Here is a 26,647-nt window from a genome sequence, read left to right as displayed (position 1 = left end):
GTAATTTCGAGGAATGGTGCCGAATACACCATCCTTAGCCATACAAAAGTCTGAGTCCGATCCGCTACCCGACCCGACTGTAGTGGGGCTGCTCGATGTTATCGTAATTAACAGAAGTGAAAGTGGACAACCAAACACTTTAATAACATTTTCTACGATTCCGTAAGTGTGATTGGAAACGCAAAAGTTCAAGTAAACACGTTGTTCAATTCTTTTCCACTAATTGACAAGTTAATAAAGGTTGTACTCAATATCGGTGAAAAATACCTATCGATTCGGTTTGCTCACCCAGATACCGGTCGCTATATAAATATGTAATTTAGTAATTAAAAACAATAATTTTTTTGTGAAATCAAATCACTATGAACTTGTGAGCCAAGTACTATATTTTATAAGATTTATATAAAAAAAAATTTAAAATGTATAACAAAAACATAAGGAACTTTAAAAATAATAATAATTAAAAATCGTACATACTTACATATTTGAACGCGAACATCAGATACGTCGACAATAAATATTAAATTTTATTTTTTAAATCGCTCGACGGAGTAACGGCGTTTAAGGCAACATTTTTTCATAACCACAATACTTCTTCACAACACTACAAAAGCTCTCAAACTGTTATTCGCAATAACAAATATTATCAAAACAAATTTAATTGGAAGCAGTGTAATTTCATTGTGTTCTCATAAGAGCATAAAACTTTTATAAATAATATTATTTACATGAAAAATTTTAATATTTTGTCCAACAATAACAAAACAATAATTTTCACTACCTGCAATTTCTTTCTCAAATATGTACTAATCGTAGCTAATAACACTTTTAATTTCAATTATAATGCACACCCTGTAGTCAAGGTCTAGAGCGGAAGATAGATTTTTTCGTTCATCTACTACCGTGAGCTTAAATTCATTTCCTCATATCCGGAACTGTATCGGACACATTCATACTTACATGTATGTCACTGCGTATTCACAAAAATATTTTTAAAAACAACAAATATTAGAGCACTTAAAACAATGGCGGTCCATGACAGTGTATTCACGAAAATGTATTTAAAAACAACAACTATGAACGCGCTTAAAACAATGGCGTCCCATCAGAGCAAGCACTTTGCAAGTTGCATAAATAACTTAGATCGCACCACACTATTTCACCTTTTTCACCAATTATGGACGAATAAACATGTTTCGCGCTTCCTTTTTACACATTTCACAATTATTCCACTTAAATATTTAATATAAAACAATTTTTTCTAATTCACTTTACCGAACCGTTAACCGACGCGTTTGTGCAAAAATATACTGCCAGATCATTAAAAAAGTGCAGATATTTGGAAGAAGAAGCATATTTTCAGTGCTCAAAAACTGCGTGATTTAAAATTAATTTTCGTTTGTGAATATCAGAATATTCAGCGTTGCAGCGTTACTAATTTATAATAAAGGGGAGAGGAGATTCAATGTTAGTTAATGCTGTTTATATTTAATTGTATTTATTTATCTAATTTTTTAAATAAACAATAAAATTATAAATTCAGTTATTTGCGTACATCAGGCAGCACTGCGCAACTGCTCATTACATAAAGAAACAGTTCCTCGGTGTTAGCTCTTGGTTAGTTCTCTTTTGCTGTGCTATCCTCTGAAAATCAAAGTAAGATACAGTTTTCTTCGCAACAAATTGAAAAAGTGCATATTTTGTATTTGTAAATATAATAATTCATAAAATACAGTTGTTGTGCATTTGAAATAAGTGAATAAATTGTGTTTTGGGTATGCAATATAAAGAAAGTAAACATACGAAGACGGGCCAGGGTGTGCTGTTTGCGATGTAGCGAAAATTCTATGCGGACGCGCCATTTTGTATTTGGTTTCTTCATATTCCACACATTCTGAAACGTGTAAAGTCGGGGAAAAACTTCACTGGATTTATACGTGGTGTTTATTTGTGTAAATGGTAGAAAGTGTTTAATGAAGTTTATGCAATAGTCGCTTAATGTAATAAGTATTTAAAAATAAAAAAATATATGTGTGAATGAAAAAATCATTGGACTAAGTATGCAAATGAAGACGAAGACGAACATAGCACCCCTTCTGCTTCGTGTGTTCTTAATCGTCTTGCGCACGGTTGCATTTAGTAGAATGAAGCCGAAAGTGAATGAGAAAAATAAAAATGGATTATAGAAGAATTAAAGTTGGCTTATAACTTTTAAAAAGTATAAATTTTAAAAATAATTTTGTGATAGTTAGAAATATTGGTTAGAGCTTGGCATATGCGTGATAAACAACAACTCAAACCAAATGGAGAACAATTATAAAATTCATAATGTATACAGTACGCTTTTCCATGTACATACCCGCCAGTGCGACAGTGTTATTCCATTATTCTTAAGTTTTCATTCATCAAAGTTCAAGGACTGAAGTGTTGAAGAAAAACTTTTCCATAATAGTTAAAACACGCTTCGTTTAGTTATTAGCATTATAAAACTTACAAAAGGAGATAGTATTTATCAATTTACATATTGGTTATACAAAAAACACTATAATTAATCTATAGTTACTAAGATAACATACAAATTTATTTGCTGATAAAACTAAACGTTCGTAAAATTAGGAAATGTGTAATAACATGCGTATTTATAAAAACACATAAAAATAAATTTCATATATTAAGACCAATGCAAGGAAAAAATTAAGTGTCGGAAAATTTTCATTGTAAAGAAAAATACGCGCAAATGACGTCATTCAAGGTCTTCCACAAAACACAAACGCATACTAGCAAAACTATTAAATTTCGTTACGTAGATGTTCTTTATTTGTTATTATTTTTCGTCTAATAAGAAAGCTGTGCTGACCGATAGCATAAAAGCTGGCGTGTCGTTATTGTTATTGTATTGCTTGAGAACAAATGTGTATACGCAGCAGAAATGACAAAACGGGGAGCAAATATTTGATAAGTCTGTACATTGACGAAAAATGTGGATTGCTTTAAAATTAATTCCCGTTTTATGTCTTGGACAAAATACTAAAAAATATCCGAAAAAATAGTTTATATATGTATAACTACAGTTTTCTTTTTTTTATCTAGACGATGTAAAGAAAAGCGGGTATATCGAATTACGAATATCAAAACAAACATTGCGCGTTAGTACGGTGGTGGAAGCAGCATGCGTATGCGCTACTGAAGGAAAATCTAATTCTAGAAAACACCGCTGAACAGACAAAGAAACATTTTTTAAATACTTCAATATTTTTAGTGAATATAAAAGAAAAATAAACATTTATAGACGACTACAACGATTTTTTGCCGGCAACGTCGGTCAAATAAGTATTGATCATGTCGGTGCAACAATTTTGTTTGCGCTGGAATAACCATCAACCGAATTTCATTTCGGTATGTTCCTCGTTACTGCATAATGGAACATTAGTAGACGTTACCTTAGCAGCAGAAGGACGACAACTTCAAGCTCACAAAATTGTCCTCTCTGCTTGCAGCTCATATTTTCAAGTAAGTTTTAAAAACTAATCAGAAATTTAATGGAATTCTAACATAATCCTTTATCCTTAGACATTATTTACATCGAATCCCTGTCAACATCCAATTGTAATACTTAAAGATGTCCAATATGATGACCTCAAAACTATGGTTGATTTTATGTACTATGGGGAAGTGAATGTATCACAAGAGCAGTTACCACACATTCTTAAAACGGCTGAGATGCTTAAAATTAAAGGACTTGCTGAAATGCCCACCGATCCTGCCAATTTAACTAAATCTGAAAGTAAATCATCGAATGAACCCACCGATTTAGTGGGTAGCGGTAGTACTGGCAGTAACGGCCAAAGTAGCAGTGGTGTTACTAGCGGTGGCATGGGTAGTAGTGCTGGTGGTAGCATAAATGAGACACTCTGGGAGGTAAGTGCATCCAAATGTGTAAATGGTGTACATAGATTGTACATATTTCCAATTCGCACGAAAAATGTATTTATTTGTATAAAGTAGTTATAAATAAAAATTCGTTATTGCGATAAATATAAAAGTAATCTGTTTCTTTTTTTTTGTCATCGTAGCCCCAGCACCACCATGGCCAACACGGTGAAACACAGTTTCAGTCTCATCCCCATCAACAACAACAAAACAGCCAAACTCAAACATCACAACAGCAGCAACAACATCATCAATTAAGACGCACTCCCTCACCATTAGGTTCGGGGGCTTCACCGGCAACTAGACGGAAACGACTTCGGAAATCTTCAAATAACGGTATGTTACAACAATAAAATACTTTTCCTTTTGCTACGTCTAAATTAATAGAAAAAATCGTTTGTTAATGGTTAATATAATAATGTTTAATTTAATTTTTCAGGATCTGGCGATCGCACTAATTCGGACGAGCAACATAATACTTCTTTGGACAGCGGAAACAATACTGGTGGCATAAGTCTTACACAGATGAGTCAAATGTCGTTTGGAACCACAGGTGGTTCCATCAGTGGCATACCAACACACACTCTACACGCAACAAAATTGTTAAAAGAATCATCTAGCACCGAGGTTGAACCACATCCACAGGATGATAGCTTGGACGATGGTCATGGACACGTCCACATGCAAATTGTAATTAAATTATGGCTCATTATATCGATTTCTTCAATAAATAACCTTTTTTTCATTAAAATAGAAACCTGAAGTTGACATGAGCAGCGTTCAGCAATCGATGCCATTAGATATTTCTGCTGCTACAACACCTTCGGAACATGATGCACCAAATTCTCAATCATCTCATTCTGGTAAGTAGTAATTATTGTATTTAGATTTCATAGCTTGCATGACGTAGGATATAGTGTTCATAAATTTTAGTATAATTATTTTTTTTTTTAATAAATGATTATTGGTAAAAACTTAAGCGTATCATAACAAATTACCTCTAGTGTTTCTTGTTAGTATCGCGTTTTTTCAAGCCAAGTGAGTGAGAATATTTAGCTTGATAGTTTCTTCGAATACAATTCGTATATGTTGGTACTCAAACAAAGATTTATAAGTGAGGTATCTGAATATTTTAACACTGTTGATAAGTGTTCTGTTTGTTGAGGATTGGGTCACTTGAAAATGTATGCTGCTCACTTTTTTTTAACCATTCTATTTGTTATTAATTTCGAGAATTACAAATGTGGGGTGTTGCAGGTTTAAAAAAATACCATCTCCTTCGAAAATTTTCTTTTGTATAGCTTAGAATTTGTTTGAAAACATTTAGCGCTAGAGCCTCAACTATCAATAGTAAACTCAGTTGAACATGGATGACATAACGTTAACTGAAAATACATAAGTAGGTATGGTCAGTAAAATGTAGTTACTAATTGAGGTAAAAACAATCTTACAGAAAAAATATGTATGAAAGCATAAATGCTGGTGGTAGCATACATTTTTTTACGAATGGAACGTCGTTTTTGCACTATGCAGATTAAGTTTGGGTAAATAAATTTATAATTACAAATTCTGTTATAGAATATTTTTTATGCCCAGAAGTTTGTAACAGACAGAATTAAACGTCAGAGACCCTATATTTTTTTTTTATTTCTCGAGATGTCTTCGCCAAATCCATGTATGGATTATTGACCAATGCAACTGTACAATCTCTCAACAAATTGTTCAGATCCTTTACAGCAAGTAGCTACCATACAAATTGATTGATCAAAATTCATTCCCACGACAGTCGGGTCTAAGTAACGGGAACGGACCCGGTCATGGACCGAGTTGACAGGCACCATTCCTCAAAATTCCTTTAGAAATGATTTCTGCTGATACAAAGACAACAACCACATTTTTTTTCTTTTATGTGATGGTATATTTTTTCTACAATTTCTTCTTTAATAACAACACCCCATTTTAATTTGAAATATAAAATTTGCATCATAACACATTCATAGCTTATATTTAGATTTGTTGCATCATTCATTCTCTATTCATAAAACCGGTAAGATATATGTATATAATAATTTTAATTTTTTTTTTACTGATATGGAGGGGTAAAAAAATAATTGAAAATATTAATATTGGTTTATTCATAAAGTAATAATAACAATAACAATGGGCATAGGCGGAGAGTAACCTAACGGCAAAATGTAAAATTTAAATAAATGATTAATATAATAACTTATTTTACACTATATATATTTAAGATAATAGTAAGAAAAATAAAATTAAAAAACTGCAGCTTTAAGAATACCTAAAGCTGATCATATTTTATGAGACCTATCTTGCTGTACTTGGGGATCAGGAGAGAGCTATGCACAGAGTCTGATCAAAATTATAAATTTTGTAATTTACCTCATTTGTAGCAAGCAAAGTGTGATCATTGCTAAATAATATATTAACGAAACTTAAATAGGACTGGTATAATGCTTTTGTTTGAAAAATATTTATATAAAGCTTGTGAAATAATTTCTACAAAGTTCTTGAGCATAAGCGTTCCTTGTTTTTCATTACTTTCAAAGTCTCTGTTTCTCTCTCAATCCAATGGACGAGCCAATTTGTTGGTGTATATTTTGTGATAAAGTAATTGTAGTTAATACCTAGTTAGTTAAAATAAATTAATAACAGAAAACAAAAGAAAATATAATAAAATGAAAATAAAGTATTGCGATACACCAAAATAGTTGCACTTAATAGTGGTGTTAGTGAACAAAACAAAAAAAAAATAAAAGAAAATACAAACCTCTCACACTCTCTTACTCTCTCTCCCCTTCCCAGGTCTGCAATGGACGGTCGTTGACTCGAACTATTCACGCTTTTCGCTATCGACTTGTCAGCCAAATTTGATTGGCAACGGCGGCGGAAATGCTGGTGGCAGCGCTGGCGCACAACAAGCAAACGCATCAGCAAATAACGATCAACAGCAACGGCAACAACATGCGCAAGACTCAGCTCAACAGGCAGCTGCTGGTCAACAGCAGCAACAACAGCAACAGCAGCATTTTCAACAGTTACATTATCAACAACAACAACAGCAGCAACAACAACAGCAACATCAGCAACAACAACAGCAGCAGCAACAACAACAGCAGCAACAGCAACAAAATACCGCAACCACATATTCGCCACAGATTATCACAGTGAATAGCCTAGTCAGCAATTATGGTGGAGCCGGTGCGGCGGCACAAAACCTATCACCAACTTCACCCAATGAATCGAGCATGGTGCAATCGGTGTACAGTCAAGGTCCTACGCCCATACAATCACCAGCACATCCCAACGATGTGGCAGGCAATGCCTCTGGCAGTGGTGGTAGTAACATTTCCACCGCCAACGCCACGCCAAGTGGTGGTGGTGCTGGTAGTAGTGCCGGTAACGCTGGTGGTGCTGGCGGCAGCAGTAGCTCAAGTGGTGGTGGAAATACAACTAGCGGCAGTGGTGGCAATCAAGGTGGTAAACGTAAACGTTCGGTCAATCCTCAAGGTGATGAAAATTTCATACGCGCTTTAGAGGCAGTACGTTCCGGTGGTATAGGTTTCTGTAAGGCTGCACGCCTCTTCGGCGTAAATAATCGTACGTTATGGTTGGAATACAAAAAACGCGGTTACCCGGTATCGCGACCCAGCATTAAAGCACGTGTGGTTAAACAAGAACCAAATATGTCACCATCACCACCACCACAGAACACCGCTACCGACGATACGACCAATGAAAATTATGAACATCTAACGGCCGCCGTAGCTGCGGCTGCTCAATCAGCTGCATTGAATATGCAAATACCGCCGCCAGCCGACACACCCACACCATCGGTGATGTGTACCCCACACCATGCTGGCTCAGGTAGTGGTGCCGGCGGTGCACATCCCGCAATGGGCGTAATGAACTTTTTAGATCCGCGACATATGGACTTCTCTGCGGCTGGTCTGCATACAGTGTCCAGGCAGCGATATATTGATGCGACCGGTGTCGGTCCGGGCACCGGCACGGGCACAATCAACGTTAATCCGGCAGCTGCAATGAATTTACAAAGTATTAACTTCAATTCAATATAGAATTCAGTTTCGGGTGCAAACACTGCGACGACGATTTCGATGCACCTAGCAGCACAACAGCATCATCAGCAACAACAACAACAACAAACGGTAGCAGTAGCCGCCACCACACACACACATCCAATAACAACAGCCATAATACAAACAACAACACATCCCACACATCATAGCATTGCTAGTGTGACTGGTGCGGCTGGTGTAGTAGGTGGTGCTGGTGGTGGTGGTGGTGGTGGCAATCATACGGTATTGGCTCACTCACATCCACTGGCGCTCGCTCATAGCGGTGCACCAGCTGGGACAGCGCTCTTCATAACATGAACTTAAATGAAATAAACCAAAATTGGTCATCCAATAACCACAGATAGTCATAGGCAGAAAATGGCAATACAGGAAATATAATTCAACTGAATCAAATTCATCGAAAAAGCAGCAACAACACATATAATACAAAGAGTTTTTGCGATATACATAAATTGTGGCAGTTTGCTTTCCCGCGGAGCCATGGCATATAACATACATAAGTCGTGGTACCTATTTTAATACCATTTTATCGGGATGCCCATGTGGAAAGGTGGCCGTAAAATTTCACATTTCTGTGCACCGCAAAAACACTAATGTGTAACAACTATTATTGATAACAAAAGTGAAATAGATACACACGCGTAGAGCGTAAACTCGAAATTGTTTGAAAAAAATAATAATTCATAAAATACCCTAAGATCGTATGTAGCTTAATTAAGTAAATATTTTTTAAAAATTCTTGGCAAAATAATATATATATATAATACATTTACAAGCATTACACACACATATATATACTAAAATAATGTTAAAGTTATGTGTAAAGTTCGCAAGCAAAGAAAAAAAATTACTGAGTTTTAAATTGTCATTTTATTATAATTTGTATATTAATTAATTTTTTCTTATATAAACAACAAGTTCTATCATCATTCATAGTTAGTGTTGGTAGTTATAACTATTTGCAATCGTGAACTACAGTAGTGCAAAATGTAAATTGCAATTAAAATTCTTCTAACAAACACACCGACATCTCAACAAGCAAGAAGCAGCAATGCCACAAAGGCGTTCCTTAAGAAAAATTTTTGAGATCGATTTTTTTGTAGTTTTAGGAAACAATTTTTTGTACAGTAAAGAGAAGAACAAGCAAGCGACCGTGAAAAAAAATTAAAAAGAAAATAAAAAACACATACATACACAAAGCACACCAAGCAGTGCGCCATCTTCTGATAGACTTAACTGCGTAACTATTTATTATAATGAAAAAAATTTGTTTTTTTTAACTAAAAATAAGAACTAGATTGCATATTTCAAACCAGCGAAATTAAGAATTAAAGTATAAATACAAATGATATCCTTAAATTTAATAAATGTGCGATATACGTGTAAAGAAATAAATATAAATAGTTTATAAAAAAATATATACATGAGTTGGTATAATTTTACTATGTGTGTTAAATACTAAGGATAGAATTAAATTGAGTTTTGCACCGTGACTATAGATCTTTCGCAGTGCAGTGCCCTAAACACTAAGGACTGATATATTTTTTTTTTTTTATAAAATGACCATTCTGTTTGGTATTAGGTTGAGGAGTAGTAGGGTTAGTTCGTGCCCAAGACCCATATTTATGTTTTTTACTTTTTAATGAAATAGTTAAAATATGTTTTTAATGGTACATTATAGTATGAAATTCGAAGAATATTCTATGAAAATTTCATGGAGAGATATTCACTGAAAAAAAATTTAATTGCGGCACCCCTCATAACTTCCATCTACCAGTAGATTATCTGAAGTAAAAATCTAAATTTTCACTCTTTGGGAAAACTTTGAAGGAAGTACCCGAATTTTTGCGAAAAACGGTTAATTTGCTATTGTAAAATCAAAAATGTTAACAAAAAACACTCCACATAAATGATGTATAGAAATAGCTTTCACAACTTTCGTTGTGGTATGTTAGACCATTGTCGTATTGACTCTCAACTCAAGAATATTCAACATCAACTAAGCTGTAGGCTCGAAGTATATCTTTCCAATTCCCAATTCCGAATGCGGGGTGTTATTTCGGCAACCTGAAACTAAAGCCGAACTTCAAATACGATGTTCATATGAAGATTTGTAACCATATGCGTTGATAAAGTTACAGGCGTTATGTAGTTACTCGCTCCATTTTCATCGACTATTTCACTTATCCACTTAGCAATCATGTTCTGCATCTTCGATTTAGTAATCGCTCAATTATCTTCAACGCTTCTCGTTAACTAATTTTCAAACTCATTTATTTACAGATTTATCACAGCCGTCAAACGCTAATATGTCCACAATTGTCGCTCAGCCGGAATGTTCACCACGCGCTGTCAATATGGCGATGTCACCGTCACCTAGCAATCTACTCTCTCAACAACAACATTCGCCAGCGCAATTGCAACATCAACATTCGCAACAACAGCAAATGGGCACGAAACGTAATCGTGTATTGACACGTCAGCCGCGTGTTAAACGCGACAGTGATAGTCTTTCAAATGCTCAGGCTTCACCCGAACCCAATCAGGGATCTTGTGTAGATTTCGATCCATTTAGCAATTCGCCTGGTGGTAGTTCACATTCGAACTACATCGCAGCCCATGCACTGCAATTGCACACACATCCCAGTCACCATCACCTGCTGACAGTGCCGCCGCGTATCGAGCGTCACTCATCCGAACCGGCTCCGAGTTTAACACCATCCTCTCCCCACTTGCTCTCTGTACCGCAGAGTACACCTTTTCTGATGAAACAGCATTCGGATCCATTACTGCCCACTCAACATTCACTTAGTGGCGCTGGCGCATTAATCGTTGGTGGTGGTGGTGGTATTGGTGGCACAAATCCTTTCGCACCGTTGCATCGTCAGTATTCACATCCACTATCGTGTACAACAACCAGTAGCGCTAACAACAGTGCCGGCACTAGTCATATCACCAGCGTTCCACTACAGCATCCACACCACATATCACTACCTGAATCAATGTACACGTCCGGCGGTTCACCACCACCTGTTGGTTCGTCGCAATATGTTGTGCCGCAGCAAATTGTGTCCAGCGGTAGTAGTGGTACGTCGAACGAGCCAGGCAGCGGTGCTTCTTCAGCCAGTCCGTCAAAAGTGCTCAGCATACCACACTTCACCACTACTTACATTGATGACAGCGACTCGCGTGGTCGTAACAATTCACCCACTACTCCCTCATCCATGGGCGGTGTCCATACTAATACGTCAAGTATTAGTTCAGCACCATTGGAGCGTGTTCGTTCAACGGAGTCGAATACACCACCACCAACAGCAACAACAGGCAAGATTCGTAGCTCGAAATCTACATCTAGTGTTATGTTACCGGAACGAATGAGTAGTTTGCATCCTGGAACCGCAGCCATGGGCAGCAGTTCATTTGAACACTTACCTTCGTTGCGTGTCAAGAGCGAGGAATTACAAAGATCAGTGTCTTCTCCACAAGTAAGTGCTTTTAATTGCTACTACTAACGTTAGTCAATTAGTACAACATGTACTGTCTGTGTGTCCGTCCGTAAAATTGGAATTTCTTAATGCAATTTGGTGTAGATAATAATCAATAAACTCGTCAGGACCATACAATTTAGCAGTGAAGAAAATACGAAAGGACTTTATAGGTATCGATGTCAAAATTGGACGACCCACCTTTAAGTAAAATCTCATGTCTCAAAAACGGCTTGACCAATTTCAACCAAAGATTGGGTACATAACATTCTCCTGACGAAGTCAGACAACTAAATTATAAATTCGATTCTCAATATTTCACATTCCAGCAATGAATATATCACGAGTTTTCGAGAGAAAGGTTCTGCGAAAAATTTATGGTCGTTTGCGGATTGGCAACAGCGAATATCGCATTCGACGGAGCGATGAGCTGTATGAGATATACGACGACATTGAGATAGTTCAGCGAATTAAAAGACAGAGGCTACGCTGGCAAGGTCATATCGTCCGAATGGACGAAAACACTCCAGCTCTGAAAGTATTCGAGGCGGTACCCGCTGGGGGAAGGACCTCCACTCCGTTGGAAGGACAAGGTGGAGAAGGACCGGGCATTTCTGTAAAAAATGGGTTGAATGGGGCCAACACTTTCCTTAACTATAACTGAGCAATGTCAAAAGTTGTTGCAATCATCCCAAATCTTTTTCTGCCCCCAAATTACGCTATATAGTGATTTCCGACTTTCCAACTTTCTTTTAAATTGCATTTATTGTATATCCCTCTTTTCAGACCTCTCGGGAGATCATCACTTTGGAGAATCCTCGTTCTAGTCATTGTCCAGTTATACGGCCCGGTCCGGCACTGGGCTGTAATTTTTGTTGGAACACTATAGACGGACATGGTAGAATTTTGCGGCGCAAAACCAAATACCACTGTCCCGAATGCCAAACGAATTTATGCATTGTACCATGTTTTCAGGAGTATCACGAGCGGCAAAACAATGAAGCGGCAAACACTTCATCCGGCAACGATGGCAATAGTAAATCTTACTCAGGTACCTCCGGCAGGAGTGGAAATAGCGGTAGTGGTGGCAGTAGCACGCGACTCTATTCCAAAACGGAATCCATTTGAAAGCGTTAAGTGTGCTGCAGATACTTTGAAATCTATTTATTGTTGAACCAGCAGCAGTGGCTGCAGGAGACCAAAAAAAATTGTTGTTTGTAAGGTGGGCCAAGTTAACCTTTGACTTTGGTTCAAAGGTGTGCATCTTTTAAGTCCCACCTTTAATTGAAAAAAAAAAATGTTAATCATAATATCTTAACTCCCACTAGTGCAAATTGAATTTGCATGGAGTGCAAGATATCAATATTTGTATTCGAAAAACGAAAGAAAAAAATGCTGCAAATGCAAAAAACTAAAGAGGTTATGTACTTGAAGCCAGATTTGTACCAGCTTGTCATTTTGAAGAGAAGACTAGTTGCTGTGCAACAAAGTCCATTTTAATGCACCAGAGCATGATGCATGATGAATTTTGTCAGTGCAAATGGTAGAAATGTACAATGGCGTACACTTTTTTGTGAATCTTTTTTGGTATATGTATGTATGTATTTAATGAGCGTGAGCTTAGTGCTACATACGTTGTTTACGCACCAAGCATTGGTACAAAGGAAATATTTATATATATTTTTCACATATTTTATCTTTAAAATGAACAACTCACTTTTTGAATGTAAGCTGTTTTAAAAATGCAAAAGTAAAACTAAAACATATAGACAAACGTAGATAGTCAAATGCATACTTATAAACAGGTTTTTGTTAATTGCTGCCTCACACAATTTCCAGAACACCCGCTCCAAGAGAGAGAAAATGCTGTTTTTAGAAATTTTTAGGAAACCACCTATGGGGCCTGATTTAAAAACCGCGTGCCATGTTGTCATTTATTCAGTGATAGTGATGATTTGGTTATCGAATTGTGAACTTAAACAATTAATATAAACATATGTACATGTATGTATGTATGTACTTGAGTTCTTAAACTAGACACATATTTATTGGCCCTTTACTCCCCCGCGGAGCTTTAGTATACAATATAAATTTTTATTTTAGGCTTTATAATTTACTTACTTGTATGTATATGTACATACATATATACATATGAACTCTGGTTTAATCGTTGTTTTTTTATATTTTTTTTTCAATATCCGTTTTCAGCAAAAAAGCATTATTACTGTGAGTGCAAACAAAGTCAGTTGCGTCGCCGTTTTATTTGACCGAACTTTTGTTAATATATACATATGTACATATTTCTATAATTGCTATGCATTCAACAAATAAAGCAAAATTTGTTCATACACTTTTTTCCACGTTAAAATTTAAAGTAACAAAAATTTTTATTTGAAATTTTTGAATGTTTAAATGACAATATGTGTAATTTCCAATTTTGATCCATTAGTGAATGTTAAAATCATGCCAAGAACAAACGACTGCAATATTTATGTAAAACATTTGGTAAATTTTTTTAAATGATTTTTTTTTCTTAATCTTTCTTTTTAATAATTTTTTTTTTAATTATTTTTTTAATTATTTTTTTTAAATAATTTTTTTTAAGTGTTTGGTAAATTTTTTTAATATTTTTTTTATTTCTTTTTAATATTTTTTTTTTAATTTTTTTTAAATAATTTTTTTTAATTTTTTTTAATAATTTTTTTTAAATAATTTTTTTTTTGTTTTTACAGTTTGCAAATTTTCTTATAAATATTTGATAAAATTTTATTTCCAAAGATTTTTTTATAGCTTTTTGAAAATTTTTTTAAGAATCGTTTTGTTTAATTTCGAATGACCAAGATTGCGAATTTTTTAAAAATATTTTGTATTAAATTTTAATTTGTAATTTCAAATATCTTGAATTAAAAATTGAAAATTTAATTTTTTTAAAGTTAAAATTTTGAAAATTAAATTTCCAAAGAAAAAAAAATAAAAAATGTAATTTTTAAATTTTAATCCCGAACATCTTGGATTAAGAATTGTGAATATGAGAATACATTTTTTAATTTAAAAATTTGAGGAACAAATAAAAAAAAAACTATTTTTCATACTAAAACTTGTATGAAAAGAGAATTTTTTGCAATTTTTTTACAGAAAACTATAATTAAAGTGTATTTAGTACAAATAACATAACAAAAGCTAAACTATGTTGATATTTCATTAAAAATAGGCTTTACTTTTCCAAACATAACGAATACGAAATACGCACACTTTGCAAAAATGTGAATTCTAAAACAATTTGTCTTTATTATAAGCTTGAGATTACATTTTTTATAGCGTCAATCCGGTTTTTGGGATTAAAAATTTAAAATTACGCTTAATTAACATTCTCCGGTCTACAAAATGAAAAAAATATAATCAAATTTTAGTTATTTTATTTTTTAAATGGAATGTTTCCAACCCTGCAGGTGACTATAAATATTTCGAAACTGGATTGGATTTAAGTATTGCTTATTATTTTATTTAAAATGCTTTTAGCGGATTGATTTAATGTATTTTGTCAATTTATGCGGCTTAATTTATATTTATTATGTAAGAAGCTTTGAAAAACCAAAAAATTATGTTTTGAATATTAATTTATTTACAAGTAATTTCCCAAACCTTTTTAAGCTGGCTTTGTTTATAGGAATTAAAAATACATTATTTTTTTATTATATTTTTTTTCTTTGAGTAAAAAATCTTATTCAAACTATTATTTATTATATTTTTTTCTTTGAGTAAAAAAATCTAATTCAAACTATAATTTATTACAAGCACTGCACTTCAATTGAACAAAAAAATTTAGTTAAAAATTTTACTTATATTTTTTATGAACAAAAAACTCTAGTACCAAACTTACAAATTGAGTGTAAACAAAAAATTTGTTGTTGAATAGTCGACAAGTACCTTGAACCTATTGTTTGACATTGATTTATTTGCAATTGGTAATAAAGTTTTTACTATAATGATCGCAATTGTTGAATAACTAAATTATGAAAACAAAAAACACATTCGACCTTGCAAAGTTTACTACCTAAACAATTATTAACAGCGAAATAATTGCAAGCAAAGCTCTAGTTCTTACAAAAAAAATTTGTATTTGTATATCAATATTGAATTGTTGGCTCCAGGCAAATGTGGTTTCATGGAAATGATAAAAACTGACGCATACACTTTCATGGGCATTCATGATAAATAATTGAATACATATGTATGCATATGTACAAAATTGTTTAATCAACATTATTGTTAAGTAACATACCTCATTTTAGATTTAATCTCTTATTTCAGTTTAGTGTACATACATACATACATATGTTGGTATGTGTGTACATGAGAAATTTCAGGCGTGTAATAGAAAATTGTTAAGCATGACCAATTAATTTTAGTTGCAACGTAATTTTCGCATCTAATTTCACCTTTAAATGTTGAGAAATGCGCAACAACAATTGACACTTAATTTTATAAACAAAAAATTATATGTATATGTATACTTTATATTTATGTATGTAAGTGCGTCTCGCTGTTAAGGCAGATTTCAGTTTTACTAATCAAGTCAAACGAGTGTGTAGTCGAAAACTCAGAAACATAAACCAAATTTATATACAATTCTTTAACAGTCATATAATTTATTAAGCAACAACAAAGTTTTAGTTATAGTTACATGAAATATTGTTGCTAAAATTCGTTAAGATTATATTACACAAATTGTATATTATATTTAGTTTTAATTTGAATTTGAAAGAATTAACGAAGGAACACATTTTATGTGAGCAACCATCATAACATACACATACATACAAATGTATGTATGTATATATGTTTGTTATACGATTGAGGGCCAATGCCTGCGAGTACGTACGTAGTTATATTTGAAAGATGTTTTTTTTTATTTGGTCAGCTACTTTAATCTTAAAGTACCTGATTATAACTTTTAAAAACCATTTTTAACACTACTAAAGAACAATATATGACAACTGTTGTCAAATAAACACAAATAATTTATGGTTGTTTGATTTCTTTCTGCTATGTGGTTATGGTAATTTTCTAACGTCGAGTGGATGTGAAGGAATTATAAATGTAAAAAGAAAAAAATGAGATAATGTATGGAGAATGTGGATGCGCTAGACTTGAGCTCAACTGAAGTTACAGACAGGCGTATCTGAAGGTTTACAAAAAGCGATAAAAGAACACACATTTGTTGAAGCATAAAATGAATTGTTAACAATTTCTTTTAATATAATAGTAATATAATTAATTTTATTAAAATACAACAACAAGAACAAGTCTTAGTTGGATTACGAACAGAGCTTAATTGTTACAAATAAACTAAGCATTTAATTACCAATCTACATCAATAAATGTGCATGTAATGGGTTTTTCAAAAGGGACGCTACAAAAGTAGACCGATGGAGACAGCAAAGGACGTCATATTTTTCCCCGCTTTTTTGACATTTCTCTTCAGGAAGATTTGCCATTTCATTATGGAAAGATATACAATCCAACAACAAGTCGATATTATTAAAATTTAGTACCGAAATTCGTAGACAGTGGCCTCAACTTTAAGAGCGCTACGTCCGACTTATGGTTGTCATAATCGTACTGTGAGTTTAACAATTGTGCGTTTAGTGGATAAATTTGAATGCACCGGCACAGTATGGAATGTTCCCGTGCCAGTGAGACAAATAAATGCTCAAGGTGTCGAGAATATTGCTGCCGCTAGCGCATCAAATGAGGAAGATCCAAATTAGTTTCTCACACGACCTTCTCAAGCGTTGGGCATTTCTGTGACGTCGTTGTGGCGAATTTTGCTAAAAGATCTTGGCCTACATCCTTACAAGACCAAATTGACATAAAAACTGAATCCGCTTGATTACCAGAATCGTCGTATGTTCGTGAATTGAACTGAGCAACAACTTGAAAATAATCCGGATTTTCATCGAAAAATCATCTTCAGCGATGAGATTTGGAAGAGACTTTTTTCCAAGGTAAGGCTCCTATCTCCTAACATATAGTTCGGATCAGACTACTATAGCATACAGCTTTCTTTTAAACTGGCCTATCAAAATCAAGATAAAGATCTTTTTATACCCTTGTAGTATATAAAAAATGTACATGTGAAGGGTATTAATACTATTACTTTCTTAATTTAATAACAATTACTATCTAATAAACAGCCTTTTTTTTAGAAAAAATGCCCTATAGAAAAGACAGTGGAAACGAAAGTAACGAGATTTTTTAGTTCCAATAACTGGAAATGTTTATTTTACCAAAAGAATTACGCTCGATGACTTGGCAAGTCAGAGTATGTATGTTAGTAAAGATATTTAAATATAAGAAACTGTTGCACTACTATTTTCATGAGCACAACTGTATGTATGTACATACATATGTAAATGTATGCGTATATTTTATGATGCAGAAACTTCAATTCAATGCACGTAACTGTTAATAGAATTTATAAACATATTTATCATAGAACACGCAAATGAAATTCAAAGTAAAAGCATATGTACATATATATGTATGTACATATGTATGTCTCTACCTGTATACGATGAGACAAATCTACATGAATGAGCAGTTTCGATTTACTCTGTACAAGGAAGTAAAAAAGTTAAATACCAACGTTCTTTGTTAAAAGTATTTCTAATAAAAACAAAAGTTTTCAAAACGCGTAAACAAAAAATTACATATGAGAGCATACAGACGTATGTGTTTATCTACATATGTATGTACATATATGAGCGCTCTCTCTGAATATGTCGCGACTTTTTTTACATATTTTGGGAAATACCTATTTATATTTGTTTGCAGATAACTCCAAATATTTTATTTAGCTGAGGAGCAATTTCTTATATAAATATTTACACATGAGGGTGGATCAAACCAGTTTCATAGCTTGAATTTTTTAGACTTTAGATGACTTACGGAGTTTAAAAAATCCTTGTTACAAGAATAAGCGTTTAAATCATGTCAAAAACAATAAAGAAGAATATTAGGAAATGTTTCATATTTCCAGAATCACTACATATTGTATAATGAACATTTTTGATGATACTAAAGGGTTATACACAGTTAGAATTTTCAAAAAATCGATTGTTTCTCTCAATGTACATAATATATATGTATATAATATATTATATTTAAGAAAATTTCATATCGTTCCGGTAAAATTTTCGAAGTTACACGCAAATTTGAAAAGGCCGTTCAGAGTGTTCGAAAGTACAAGACTAAACTTTAAACGCGTTTTTCTCAGTGTAGTTTCTTAAAGTCGGTGATCAACATTACTCTTAAATGGATAGACCGATTAGTATCACATTTTAACACGAGCTTCTTAAATATATTTTTAGTAATTAAACGAAGATTTTTTTTCACCGAGAAATATTTTTTATAAACAATTTAAGCGCGTACTTTGGGTCAAACAATTTTTTTTTTTTGATTTTTTTTGGAAACGCCATATTGTCAAATAATTTTATTTTGCTTATATCTTTGATTTACTTTACTAGATTTAACATTACTTTAACGATTAATCTGTTTGGTTTTTTAATTTTAAAGGATCCAGTTCAGAGATATAGTGGTCATCGCAAAACGTCTTTTTGAGAGGAGCTGCCGGAGATCAACTGATCCAAAGGAACTACTAATACTAAGTCTTAAAATACAGTTAAAAGATACCATAAAATGTGTATAAATATTTGGATTAATAAATTTAAAAGTTTTCTCAGAAAAAGATTTTGGAAAATTCGCTTTTTTCGGCGTTCTAACTGTATATAACCCATTAATTTCGGATTTGACAAGACCTTTGATAAAATAAAAAACACAATGACTAAATGTGGTTGAAAATACTTCAGTTTACTGAGTTAATGCCCAGCGTATATCTACAAACCTAATGTTCATATGTAAATATATACATATAAACAACTCGTGAACTACAAAATATGAGAGACTCACTTTGAGCACTGCATCCAAAACTGGGCGCTATTTCTCTCTAAAAGCTAGTTTAAATTTAGTTTGTTATTTCCCAGTTTTTGTTGTTGTAATTTTTTTGTTTGAAAGCTCCGCTTGTATCAACAACAGTTTGGCACTCTGATTTTTAGTTGGTCGGTGTATTTTGATGTTGGTGAACACGTAAACTTCGTTCGGATCTTGTGATGTGCGAATATTTGTGAATCCATTTAACGGTGGAATATAAGAAATCGCTTATTTACGAAGTAATAAGTTTTAACGACAAAATGCTGCGATCTGCTTTAGTTTCTGGTCTAACCATTCAGTTATTGGTCTTGGCGGTTTTCGCACTGGATGTCACACAAGTCGGTTAAATATCAATTTACATATGTATATACACATATGTATATATGTATAATATACATATAATTATATTATAATTAATATGTATGTACATATATTTGTTTGTGCAGTTTCCAGATGACAATCAGCATTTCAACCGGACATTGGCGGGTATTATGCGACCCAGAGTGGTGGGTACGAATGGCCACAAAGAAGTTGAGAATTTCATAAAAAGGTGATTAGTTCGCTTACCTTTACATTTATTTTAACTGTGTATTACTTTCAGTGTCAATATTCGGCATGATGTTTTCAAGATAAATATTATGAATCATGAAGCCGTACATATATTTGTATGATTTTGTTTTTTATGCTCTCACAGCAAGAAGCTGCGGTACTTTTAAAGTTAGTTTGACCCAAAGCGAATTTTATTTTAATCGGTCAGTTTCTGTAACAGCTATATGTTATAGTGGACGGATCTGAACAATATCTTTAGAAATTGAAATAATCCATGCCATATTGGATGAAGATATATTGCGAAATAAAAAATGTGTCCATACAAGGACTTGATTTTGATTGATCAGTTTATATGTCAGCTACATCCTAAAGTGGTCCAATAGCTACAGTTCCGAGAAATAAACAACTTCTTGGAAAGAAAACGACGAATGCGAACTTTAATCTCAAAAACTGATGACCTAGTTCGTTCGACAGACAGGCGAACATAACTAAATCGATTCAGTTCGTGACGCTGATCGTTTATACATATACTTTATAGGAACTCCGATGTTTTCTTCTGGCTGGCAAGCTTAATAGAAATTAAAAATGATATACCCTATACCGGATACAAATTACTCTATATAACGAATGTTTTCGAACCTTACAATTTATTCGGCTTATTTCGGTTCCATTCTAACAAATAGCTTTCTTACATGTCATTTTATTACTTTTTTATTGCACTACTATAGGGAACTAAACACACTCGGCTTTAGCACGGAAGTTGACCAATTCTCCGAAAGGGTCCCCATTCTCGGAAATGTTACTTTCACGAACATTATTGGCGTCTTAAATCCCAACGCCCGCGATTTTTTGGCACTGGCTTGCCATTATGATAGCAAATATTTTCAAGATGATCCCGGTTTCGTGGCAGCTATAGATTCTGCAGTGCCTTGTGCCACTATGCTGAATACCGCTAAGACATTATCATCGTATCTTTTGGGCGATTTTAAAGATCGTAGTGATATTGGTTTAATGGTGATCTAAAGATATATTAACGTTTAACAGTTATAATAAAAATACCAACACTTTTTAGTTAATATTTTTCGATGGTGAGGAAGCTATAAAGGATTGGTCGGATACCGATTCGATATATGGATCGCGTCACTTGGCAGCCAAACTGTCGAATACACGTACCTCAGGAGGTCTAGGGCGCAGCATTGATCGAATTGTGAGTAATTGAAAACTACTTCCACTTGAATGTCGAACTTATTGATTTACTTTTGTACTCTAGGAAGTCTTGGTGCTGCTCGACTTGATTGGCGCTGCCAATCCAAAATTCTACAGTTTTTATCCCAATACTTATGGCTTGCATCATAGCTTGTCGGAAATTGAACTGTCTTTGTCAGCAGACAGGAAACTTGAAGGAAAGAATCTGATGTTTATGAGACGTCCATCAACCGGGTTTATCGATGACGATCACAGGCCATTTTTACAACAAAGTAAGTTAAAATCTTTTAATCTAAATTCTTTGAACTTACTCTGTTTATATACGTAACGGCTTTTATTTGTTTTCTATTTTTGTGTTTTTATTACAGATGTGCCGGTTTTACATCTCATAACAACACCATTTCCACCACAGTGGCACACACCGAACGATAATGCGGCAAATTTGCATTGGCCATCGATTCGTAATTTTAATAAAATTTTCCGTGCTTTTGTCTATGAATATTTAAAACGTCATAAAGAACAAGTGAACTTGCGAGCCGCGTTCCGTTAAACATTTTATTACTTTCTTCAATAATAAAAGTTAGTTTCATAGTAATAAAAATAAATTAAATTTGTTTTCTTTAATTATTTAATATTTCACATATATATTTATATAGCTTTTGCAATTTTCAATATGACCGATATATACATGTATAATGAGTATATAAAATGTTTCTGATTTAAAATAGTATGTTTCTGTTTTAATTTTTGATATACATAAAAGGTTTATTATGGCCTAACAGAAACTAAAACAAGCTTTTCTGAAGAAAAATAAAATTTTCTTGATATAAATATTTGCTTTATTTTTAAAGAAATTTATACAATACGTACCGATAAACATACATATGTACATGTATTAAGTGTAAACGAAATGTTTCTGTTATATATATATTGTATTACATTTCTGTTTACATTTCGGTTATACCTCAATTTGTTAATACTTAAATTCGTACTTCAACTCAAAAGTTAGGTGAACTTTATAAAGGATATAATAATTTTTACAGAAATACAATTGTATTTTATTCATACGGAATGTTTCTGTAGTAAACTATTATGTTTCTGTTATTAATTTAACATATTCTGTTTCTGTTTTCATTTCAGTTAGACAACATTTGGATACTACTCAAATTCATATGTGAACGCATGAGTTAGGAGAATTTTATAAATAACAATCGCTTTAAAAGAAACACTATTTACATAATTTGAAGATTTTTAAATAAAAAAAAATGTAAATTAAAATTATAAAGTGTTTTGTTATATAGGGTACACATTTTTTAGTATTACAGAAAACCCTACAGTTTCAAACTATATGCAACTTTGTATTAACAAGGTGCTTACACTACTTATTTGTGTCACATTGAAATTGAGAACCAGATATTTTTACTCAAATAAATAATCTGTGAGTTAAATTATATATAAATAGACAATAAAATAAATTTATTAATTCAGTATATAAAAGTATAGTATTTTTTTTGTTATATCCTAGATATAAAAAAATAAAAATTTAGAAGAATATTACTTCATATGGCGAACAATTAATGAACGCCAGTGTAAGCTGTTGTCAACGTTTTTATTGATGACGTCATGGCGTACTTAGCAACCATTTCCAGTGGTTTTATTTTGGTACTGAGTTCATGACTGGTTTTGTTGTGTTATTTTTAGGCATTTTGTGATCGGCGAATTAGCAGAGCAAAATAAAGATTCTTTTGCCATTGAATGTGTGAAAACTCGGGTAGGTCTTTATGACCATTTCTATTAAATTATAAAAAATTTAATTGTGCCAAACGTATAAATATATGTGAAGAGCTATCAGAACCAGTTTCGCTATTACATTTAAGAAAATAAATATAAGCTAGGTAAAAGTTGCTACCAGTTGACGTGTATATCAATTTTTTAAGGTTATGGTTGTTTGATGGTCGCGCGGAATTAGACATCTCAATGAAACTTTAGAATTTAGAAAAATTGAATTATAATTGTAATAAATTTTATAATTACCGCACAATTTCTGCAAACAATATAAACAGAATTCATGTGAAGAAGCCTCCCACAGAGAACCAATGAAGCAATTCTTATATTTTTCTTAGCGTTTGTTTTTTCTATGCGTGTGTTTAAGACCATTCAAAGTTGTATAATTACCCAATGATCTACTAAACTAAAATTTGTATGTGATTCCATTTATTATTTTAATACTTTAATATGTGTTTTATTCATTATTTAGAAAAATTGTGTTAACATTGCTTACGTAAATAGTTATACACTCTAGTTTTTAGATATACAAAATATTTATTACTGTTCAGAATATTAATTTTTATAACAAATTAATTACATATTAGGAATAAGATGAATTTGCTATTGGTATTTCTGCTAATATTGGCAGTACGACTTGCATCGGTGTTTGTAGTCCAAACGTCCTATGTGCCGGATGAATATTGGCAGAGCTTGGAGGTGGCCCATAAATTAACTTTTGGGTAAGTTAGTTTTAATTTAGAACTAATTAGTAACATTTGAAATTTTCTCAATATATGCTAATTTAAACAGATATGGATATCTAACGTGGGAATGGGTGCAGGGAATACGCAGCTATGTGTACCCATTATTGATAGCAGGTGTTTACAAATTATTAGCCTTACTTAATTTAGATACAGTACAGTTATTGGTAAGTATGCTATTATTTTAATGTATCCTTATATAAAACTAATTCTGCAATCATATTTTATAGATAATTGTACCGCGCATACTGCAGGCCACATTGTCGGCGTATTCAGACTATAGATTCTTTGTGTGGTCGGGTAAAAAGAAATGGGCCCTGTTTTTAGTTCTTGTGCCCTGGTTTTGGTTCTATATCGGTTCACGAACTTTATCAAATACCCTAGAAACATCACTGACCACCATAGCTTTGAGTTACTTTCCTTGGAGTGGGGAAAATACCACATATTTATGGTTTGCGGCAATTTGTTGCTTCTTAAGGCCTACTTCAGCCATTATTTGGATACCATTATGCATTTATCATTTGCGTAAAAGTCGTTTGTCAGCAAGTGAACTCATCTTCAAACATTTTTTGGTTATTGGGTAAGTGGCCGAAATAGTACACACAATATCAATTTGTTATATTAACCGCTTTAATTTTTAATAGATTGTTAGTTGGTGCAGTTTGTGTGGCAATAGATACCTACTGGCATGGTAGGATTATCATTACACCATATGAGTTCTTCAGACATAACATTCTTCACAATATTGGCAGTTTTTATGGTTCACATCCATGGTAAATTATATTTTTGTATATAGTTATTTCAACTTAAATATAATATTATCAATTTTTTAAGGTACTGGTACTTCACCGTTGGCTTACCAACTGTTTTGGGCATTAATACAATACCATTTATATTCGGAGTCATTGATACCGTACGCCATAAGAGGAATTATCCTGTACGTAAACAGCTACTTATTATCATTTTGCTGTCATTAGTCGTATTAAGTACCATCGAGCATAAAGAGTTCCGTTTTGTGGCGTCTCTATTGCCTCTATGTCTCTACATAATTGCTGATACATTAACGCGATGGAGTTATAATGCCTCCAGGTAAATTTATTTATTTTTTTAATATTTATTTCACAGTTATTAAATTATTTTATAGGAGCGTTCTTTGGTTTGCTGCGTTGGTTATAGTTGTTGGCAATGCGCTCCCAGCATGGTACTTAAGTACTGTACACCAGAAAGGACCCATAGATGTTATGACACATGTGCAGCAAATTGCCCGTGATTACAGAGATGAAAACGAACATCGTGCCAGCGTACTCTTTTTAATGCCTTGTCACTCTACACCATATTATAGGTTTGTTCAATATACTTTTTTGTAATATTTATTTTTATTGCATTGTTTTTAAATATTTTTTCAGTCACGTCCATGAAAACATTACCATGCGGTTTCTAACTTGTGAGCCTAATTTACAAAATACAGCCAATTACGTCGATGAGGCTGACAAATTTTATAGCTCACCAGTACATTGGCTAAACTCACATATACCTTCGTATCCGCGTACTGCTATGCCCTCACATATTGTGCTCTTTGAACCTCTAGCACCGGTCATAAATGAATTTTTAATTAACTACAAAATTTTACATCGTGTCTTTAACGCTGAGGTGAATGAGAATATTCAGCCACAACATATACTCGATGAATGGTCAAGAGTACTGAAAGACGAAGACGTAAACATTCAATCATTACTTAAAAATGTACGCAATCGCATAGGTAAGAATATATTGGTGTATCAACGCCTTCTCGCGGGAGAAGAAAACACCTTCAATAGAGATGACTTCAAGGTACCGAAAAAATCGCAAGTAAAAGACGATACACCTGTTAACACTGATGAAGAATTGAAGCAGCAACACAATATGTTTAATTAAACAGCCGACACTATAAAAACACTTTAAAAAGTGCAACGTGGAAGTACGCAATCGTGGGTGCTTCATTGTTCGGTACACTTAGTGCCAACATAATTTTTGCATATCTATCGATGCAATATAACAATAAATTTCAATGATGATATTAATTTTGTTTCTCAAAGAAACATTCATATATCAGTTAAGTAGTGCAAAAAGCAGATTTGCTCAAATGTTTATATACACACGTATATATATTTGTAAGTTTTATTTTGTGTTTATTTATTTCTTTGGATATATTACCAATCACCTTAAAAAAAAACAAAAAAAAAAAACGAAAACATGCAGATGCTATAAATGTTTACAAATCTTGTCAATGATGTGTGCATGAGTACGTCTATACAATAATAAGTTTAAACCACCGGTGTATAAATGTATGTACATTTTTGCAAGTCCAGAACTGTCATAAGTCTTTTATATTAAAAAAAAATAGATTAATCTAGAAGTTATTCATAAACTGGGAAACTAAGTTATGAAAATTTTACAATCAAATAGAGATTCTAGGAATTAATACATTTTTAAATAAAGTTTTACATTATAAAAAAACTAATTAATTGTGTAAATTTATTTCCAACATACAGAAAAAAGTATCGATCACATTAACGACTGAAACCGTTTTTTAAACAACTGTAGCACAAGGAGTGTGGATATGGGTGATCTACACCTGCATTCTATAACTTTCAGTAGGAAATCAAAGATTAACGATCTTTTATAAATATAGTTGAATATATGTCATTTTAAACTCCACAATTACAATTTATTTTTATGACATTGATCATGTGGTCGGAATTGTAAACTGACAAACTGTCATTTCATAATTATTTTCCTCTGTTTTTCTTACTTACGGCATCTTTTATTTCAGTGGTGTAACACTTATCATTCTTCACCT

The 26,647-nt window shown here is 33.0% G+C and overlaps 3 protein-coding genes across 9 annotated transcripts; all 3 read left to right on the top strand.

Moving 5' to 3' along the window:
• The first annotated feature begins 1,557 nt into the window (after positions 1-1,557).
• On the top strand, positions 1,558-13,897 carry LOC105230116 (longitudinals lacking protein, isoforms N/O/W/X/Y). Of its 5 annotated transcripts, none has more exons than XM_019991689.3 (8): positions 1,558-1,656; positions 3,091-3,510; positions 3,571-3,918; positions 4,074-4,266; positions 4,370-4,620; positions 4,685-4,793; positions 10,332-11,533; positions 12,320-13,897. In XM_019991689.3, the coding sequence occupies exons 2-8, from the start codon at positions 3,340-3,342 to the stop codon at positions 12,659-12,661; spliced, it is 2,616 nt and encodes an 871-aa protein (XP_019847248.2). In that variant the 5' UTR covers positions 1,558-1,656; positions 3,091-3,339; the 3' UTR covers positions 12,662-13,897. The 5 variants fall into 5 exon arrangements, with proteins under 5 accessions (XP_019847248.2, XP_011209020.3, XP_029407740.2 ...); XM_029551880.2 differs by having other exon boundaries at positions 1,597-1,775; XM_011210718.4 differs by lacking the exons at positions 10,332-11,533; positions 12,320-13,897 and adding an exon at positions 6,754-9,466.
• A 5,738-nt stretch (positions 13,898-19,635) lies between these two features.
• Positions 19,636-21,889, top strand: LOC125778649 (glutaminyl-peptide cyclotransferase-like). Its single transcript, XM_049457392.1, has 6 exons — positions 19,636-19,863; positions 19,972-20,075; positions 20,803-21,088; positions 21,147-21,281; positions 21,345-21,552; positions 21,649-21,889. Exons 1-6 carry the CDS (start codon positions 19,786-19,788, stop codon positions 21,828-21,830), a joined length of 993 nt encoding a protein of 330 aa, XP_049313349.1. The 5' UTR covers positions 19,636-19,785; the 3' UTR covers positions 21,831-21,889.
• Positions 21,890-22,892: 1,003 nt separating this feature from the next.
• On the top strand, positions 22,893-26,304 carry LOC105230115 (GPI mannosyltransferase 3). 3 transcript variants are annotated; one of them, XM_011210717.4, is made up of 8 exons: positions 22,893-23,051; positions 23,653-23,787; positions 23,858-23,975; positions 24,039-24,388; positions 24,453-24,581; positions 24,643-24,897; positions 24,953-25,150; positions 25,215-26,304. In XM_011210717.4, exons 2-8 carry the CDS (start codon positions 23,660-23,662, stop codon positions 25,720-25,722), a joined length of 1,686 nt encoding a protein of 561 aa, XP_011209019.2. In that variant the 5' UTR covers positions 22,893-23,051; positions 23,653-23,659; the 3' UTR covers positions 25,723-26,304. The 3 variants fall into 3 exon arrangements, with proteins under 3 accessions (XP_011209019.2, XP_049313347.1, XP_049313348.1); XM_049457390.1 differs by having other exon boundaries at positions 23,036-23,175; XM_049457391.1 differs by lacking the exon at positions 22,893-23,051 and adding an exon at positions 23,229-23,480.
• The last annotated feature ends 343 nt before the right edge of the window (positions 26,305-26,647 follow it).

The sequence above is a fragment of the Bactrocera dorsalis genome, chromosome 5 (assembly GCF_023373825.1).
Source record: "Bactrocera dorsalis isolate Fly_Bdor chromosome 5, ASM2337382v1, whole genome shotgun sequence".
Classification (NCBI taxonomy): Eukaryota; Metazoa; Arthropoda; class Insecta; order Diptera; family Tephritidae; genus Bactrocera; species Bactrocera dorsalis.
This window is presented reverse-complemented; position numbering and strand designations above follow the sequence as displayed.

Coding starts and splice junctions, on each gene's coding strand:
- LOC105230116 (XM_019991689.3), top strand. CDS start 3,340: ATGTCGGTGCAACAATTTTGTTTGCGCTGGAATAACCATCAACCGAAT. Junction 4,621..4,684: donor GACACGTCCACATGCAAATT/GTAATTAAATTA, acceptor TCATTAAAATAG/AAACCTGAAGTTGACATGAG. Junction 4,794..10,331: donor TTCTCAATCATCTCATTCTG/GTAAGTAGTAAT, acceptor ATTTATTTACAG/ATTTATCACAGCCGTCAAAC.
- LOC125778649 (XM_049457392.1), top strand. CDS start 19,786: ATGCTGCGATCTGCTTTAGTTTCTGGTCTAACCATTCAGTTATTGGTC. Junction 20,076..20,802: donor GTTGAGAATTTCATAAAAAG/GTGATTAGTTCG, acceptor GCACTACTATAG/GGAACTAAACACACTCGGCT. Junction 21,282..21,344: donor GGCGCAGCATTGATCGAATT/GTGAGTAATTGA, acceptor TTTGTACTCTAG/GAAGTCTTGGTGCTGCTCGA.
- LOC105230115 (XM_011210717.4), top strand. CDS start 23,660: ATGAATTTGCTATTGGTATTTCTGCTAATATTGGCAGTACGACTTGCA. Junction 24,898..24,952: donor TGGAGTTATAATGCCTCCAG/GTAAATTTATTT, acceptor ATTATTTTATAG/GAGCGTTCTTTGGTTTGCTG. Junction 25,151..25,214: donor CACTCTACACCATATTATAG/GTTTGTTCAATA, acceptor ATATTTTTTCAG/TCACGTCCATGAAAACATTA.